The 5350-nt window shown below is 33.7% G+C and overlaps 1 protein-coding gene across 1 annotated transcript; it reads left to right on the forward strand.

The window, feature by feature from the left end:
* Nucleotides 1-323: 323 nt before the first annotated feature.
* Nucleotides 324-4954, forward strand: LOC104097345 (uncharacterized protein At1g03900). The gene is made up of 3 exons (XM_009603903.4): nt 324-995; nt 3563-3823; nt 4472-4954. The coding sequence occupies exons 1-3, from the start codon at nt 504-506 to the stop codon at nt 4538-4540; spliced, it is 822 nt and encodes a 273-aa protein (XP_009602198.1). The 5' UTR covers nt 324-503; the 3' UTR covers nt 4541-4954.
* The last annotated feature ends 396 nt before the right edge of the window (nt 4955-5350 follow it).

Genomic DNA, 5350 nt, shown 5'->3' on the forward strand with positions numbered 1-5350 from the left:
TTATAATTTTCTGTAATCAAAACATACTTAGCTAAAAGTATGGCACAATAAAAGAAAAAAATTCATATGTATAATATTTATTAGTTGAGAATATATTTTATTTTTGTGGAGAACTTTTAAAATTATTATTAGTATATTTATTATTTATTTATATTTAATTTATTTTTATTAGTATGGTGATGATATCAATGCGAGAATTCATATAGGTCCACCCTACATGTTTGGGACTAACGTATCATAGTTGTTATTATTATTTGATATCGTTTTGGAATTTATTTAATTTAGATAAATCCGTCTTTATTGTTCTTACCCAACTTTACCTTTTTAAACATATAAATTTTCAAATAGTGTGTTGCCACCTTTTGTAGTTGACATATCAATATCCTTAACACGCTTAGAATCCACGTCTTTTCTTCACCATTTCCCACCTTTTCTTTTCTATATATCTTCAAATCTCTTCCTTCTTCACTTCAAGCTTGAATTCCACATTGCTCACAAAATCGATGTCGTTTGAAGACGAAGAGGAATCGTTGGAGCACACGCTCTTAGTAGTGCGTGAAGTAAATGTATACAAAATCCCTCCACGTCCGACAAGCGGCGGGTACAAATGCGGCGAGTGGCTTCAATCCGATAAGATCTGGTCGGGTCGACTCAGGGTCGTATCCTGTAAAGACAGGTGTGAGATCCGATTAGAGGATCCGAATTCCGGCGAGCTGTTCGCCGCTTGTTTCGTGCCGCCGGGCCAGAGAGAAAATTCGGTGGAATCGGTGCTCGATTCGTCGAGGTACTTCGTGTTGAAGATCGAGGACGGCAGGGGGAAGCACGCGTTCGTAGGGTTAGGGTTTGGGGAAAGGAATGAGGCGTTTGATTTCAATGTGGCGTTGTCGGATCATGAGAAGTACGTGAAGAGAGAGAGCGAGAAGTATGATGGTGATGATGAAGCTAGTGGTGATGGACATATTGATATTCATCCTGCTGTTAATCATCGATTAAAGGTATTGCATTTTGCTTAATGATGAATCAGACGTTTTAATTATGAGTTTACTTCTGTGGACTGACAGTAAAAAAAAATTGCACAATAAAAGGTTATTACATGTAACTCTATTTAATAGCATTGATTGCTAATCTGTACTAACTTGTCATAACTGTTAATTCGGTATATTCGACTTAAATTCTTTGATTGTGCATAGATCCAGGAGCTTAAGCCATTAATGCAGTGTAGCCTGCAAATATTATTATTATCATTATTTTTTATTATTTTAGGATATTAAGAGCATGTTTGGAAAGGCACCTAGGAATTGGATTTGAGTGTAATTGGAGAGGTGCAAACTTGCAATTACACTCTCCAATTTCATGGGAGGTGACAATTGGTGGTAATTACATTTCTTTCCTCTTTATTTTAATTTTAATTTATTTTTTTATAACTTTTTATTTCCATTATTTTAATTTAATTTAATTTTAATTTTTTTATTTTATTTTTACTTTTAATTTTCTTTTTAAATTTTTAAATATATTTTCTTTGTACAATATTTATTTTTTATTTCTCTACCTTTACTTCTTGTGATTCCATGTAATTGCTTGTATATTTTATTTTTTATTTGTTTTATTTTCTTCATTTAGCGTAATTGTATTATTATTCTATTTTTTTCAAACTACACCTTCTAATATTAGATATAATGACTCGTTAACAAACTTGGCATATAATGAGTGATGTCATTAAAGTAAAATTTTGTTGTTGAATGAGGTTATAAACTTATTACGTTTCCTAATCTTAAGTTGTATTGGAACTTATTTTTATTATGTTGGAATTTGACATATGTTAAAGTTTTTTTTAGGGGAGGATTTTGAAATTGTGTTATATTTATGGTTTTAGTTTACTTGTTTTAGTAGTATTGGCTTGTTATTTCACATTGCATGCTGTTCATTTTTTAGTTAGAATTGATAGATTAGTTTTGTCAAATATTTTCATAATGTTATGAAATTATATTTATAAATATTAACGTATTTTATCAAACATGCATTCCATGATGTTCTTACAAAAAGTATGTTTTTAGTTTTTATAATTAATTAAACTAAATATTATTAATTTGGAAAATATATAGCAATTATTTTTACAATATTAGTTATAAATATATGATTACTAATTAGTGTATATTCAATAAAAAAATATGCATCTTAAATACCAAATGTAATATCATTTATACTTATAAAAATCATATGCATCTTAAATACCAAATCTAATACTCCGTATCATTTATACTTATAAAAGATCATTTATAAGCATATATTTATTATATTAACTTTTAAGTTCGATAATTACTTCATTTAAAATTTAATCTAATTGTGTAATTACACTTGTGCAACCAAACAATACGCTTGTAATTACACTGTAATTACCTTATGACAAACAAACAAGTCGTCATAATTACTAGGTTGTGTAATTACACCAATTTCAATTGCCGGTGACTTTCCAGACAGACCCTAAATGTCATGGGCAGATGTAGAGTGTAAGTTATGGATTCATCCGAACCCAACAAATTGGCTTGTTAAAAAGTTCACTAAATGAGTACAAATAATTGATTCTGGAACCCAGTAAATCAAATGAGTTTTGGTAGAATGCTGAACTCAAAACCATAAAGTTCAAATCCTGGATCCATCTTGTGAGGTTGAGTTTGTAGATCCGTCTATGATAATGACTTTATGTTTCTCCGGCAGTTAACTGTTAGTGTTAGGGCCTTAGTTTGCATCTGGTTATGGTGCGTCTGCAGAAACTAAATTTGTGATAATTTTTACTAAGCTAAATTTGACTGAATGTTAAGGTTGCAGCTTGACTTTGACTAGATACATTATGAAATATATGCAGCTTAGGTTGAAGTTGAAGGAATATATGATTCTGAGTAAACAGTCATCAAAACGGAAAAGAGGATATGAATCCTATGAGTGCAAAGAAGTTCCTTTTTTTCATTTTTGAAACTTGAATAGAGTGGAATAGATACAGAAAATTCATATAGCTAATCCCATCTAATTTATGATTGATATGTTGTTGATTGCTTGTTTTTTTTGAAATGTTTTCTTGGAGGAGGGGGTGGTGGTGATTGAAAAGAACTAGCCCTCCTGTTAAAAATATGTGGTTTACATTTTAAATTGGATATATGCTTCAATACGTACTTGTTGAATTACTTCATAAGAGATTAAAAGTACGTTATGAGTAGAGTTTGGGAGCATCAAATTACTCGGATTGATTGGATTCTTAACCAATCTTATTCAGCTTATTGGATATTGAGTGCTTTGTCGTAAGTACAGGTTAAATATGACATCGTGTGAATATCTACTGGAAATTTGTTCCAGTGAGTTGGTTTTCTTTGTATGCAAATTACTCCATTTTCTGTATGACTTGCATTAATTGAGCCTTGTCTATATCATGGTTTCTATACCATTTAAAGGTGATTTATAGTTGGTGATTGTTTCACTCTATTCTTGTGTCATAGTGGATTGTCCTTGAATGCAGTCAGTTACTCAGTTATTCACCTAAATGAGTAACTCTGGGTAGTTTGGTTCCTAGGAAGGTGAAACTATCCGGATAAATGTGAAGAACAAACCATCTAGTGGAACGGGCATGCTTTCTGCCGCTGGTCAATCCAAGACCATTGCCATTGCGCCACCCCCTAGTGGAGCTAACAAGATCAGGTGTCCTCTTCCACCCCCGCCAAATGATCTGGCTATTTCGCAGAAGACTTCTAGCACTCCCCGTATTGCACTCAAGGGGCCAAAGGAAAGCTCAAGGCAATCCATTGATCCATTATCCAATCTCTCTCAACTTCAGGTATTTTACTTCATGCCTTTTATAACACTTCCTACTTATGTAGGTCTCTGCATATTGCTAAACCGTAAGTCCACTCCAGAAATCATTTGTTAATGCCCCTTTGGCCAATGGATAATTGCTCATATTTACCCTGATCAACCAAAACATGTCGGAGATTTTTGAAATTGTGTGTCTACTTCGTTTTGTTGTTGTTACCTACTCTAATCTAGATAACAGTTGTTTTGCAAATATTGAAGACAATCATTAGATATGGAAGGCTTGAAATAAAAGGTCGGTTACTGGTTGCCAGTGCTAGTTTCTGAGAGAAGTTGTTGAACTGTAGGCATAAATCATGTTGATCTATTCAAGGAAGAAAAACTGTGCATCTTAGCTGATGATTAGGTTACATGGGTTTGAATTCAACAGCTTTGGCATGTGTCGGTTTTGATTTATCTAACAACAACTACGCCTCAGCCTTCAACAAAGTTGGGGTCGGTGATATGAATCCTCACTTCTTTCTTTAAGCTCAACTCTTTTGATTTATCTAAACTTTGGTGATTTATGGGATATATATTCTTCAATTATTTGCTACAACTGCATCATGAGCAATTCTTTGATCTGAAAATGAGCAACATTTTAATAGCAGAATTTCCTTATTCGTGTTCGCAGAGGAGCCTTCCTTCAGCTGCCGGATCTGGACTGAATAAAACCACAGCAGCTGGATGGGCAGCATTTTGAGATTTTAAGCGTATGTTTAATATGGCTGAGATAGTGAGATATATGCTTGTTGTTATACTAGGGTAGAAAACTATGTATCCAAACTAAAAGGGTAGATTGGTGCACTAAGCTTTCGGTATGCACGGGATTCAGGGAAGGGCTGAACCACATTTGGTCTACTGTACAAACTTTACCTTGCATTTTTGCTAGAGGTTATTTTCACAGCTTGAACCCATGGCCTCGTGGTCACATGACGACAACTCTTAACTGTTGCGCCAAGCCTTCCTTGTTAAGAGAATGAAAGAAAAATTTCATGTTACTGTTTCCTCGTTTCTTTGGAAGATAAATTGTGATGGAGTGTATTTAAACTTGCTTAACCTGTCTGAATTGTACTTCTGTTCTACATCTAATAAAGAAAATATTTTATTTTGCAAACTTGTCCAAAGTGTTTTGGCTGAAGTAAGCTGTCATATTTTGCAATCATAGTCGTGTAGATGTGACTAAATTGCTCAAGTTTGTTTTCTGTCAAGTACACAAATGTTGCATTTAATTTGATTTGAGAATTTAGCTCAGGCTCCAGAGCTCTTGTGGCCTTTATTCTGATAGGGGAGTCACGGGTGGCGTGAAGTAGGGAATGAATCACATGTTTTATGACACTAATGATTGTGGGATGCATTGGATCCCTCCGTCCTTAACGAGAGATTTGGAGTTTGAGTTTTGGATTTGAAATTCTTTTCGGTAGGGCGAATATCGAGCGTCGGGTGGAGAACCAAAAAAATTCACATTGGTTATGAATGTTTACCCGTAAAATGAGACAATTGAATTGATACG

The sequence above is a fragment of the Nicotiana tomentosiformis genome, chromosome 2 (assembly GCF_000390325.3).
Source record: "Nicotiana tomentosiformis chromosome 2, ASM39032v3, whole genome shotgun sequence".
Taxonomy (NCBI): Eukaryota; Viridiplantae; Streptophyta; class Magnoliopsida; order Solanales; family Solanaceae; genus Nicotiana; species Nicotiana tomentosiformis.

Bases quoted from the DNA above. Each gene is read 5' to 3' on its own strand.
- LOC104097345 (XM_009603903.4), top strand. From the start codon at position 504: ATGTCGTTTGAAGACGAAGAGGAATCGTTGGAGCACACGCTCTTAGTA. The intron at 996-3,562 runs GTATTGCATTTT...TTTGGTTCCTAG, and splicing joins CTGTTAATCATCGATTAAAG to GAAGGTGAAACTATCCGGAT. The intron at 3,824-4,471 runs GTATTTTACTTC...TCGTGTTCGCAG, and splicing joins CCAATCTCTCTCAACTTCAG to AGGAGCCTTCCTTCAGCTGC.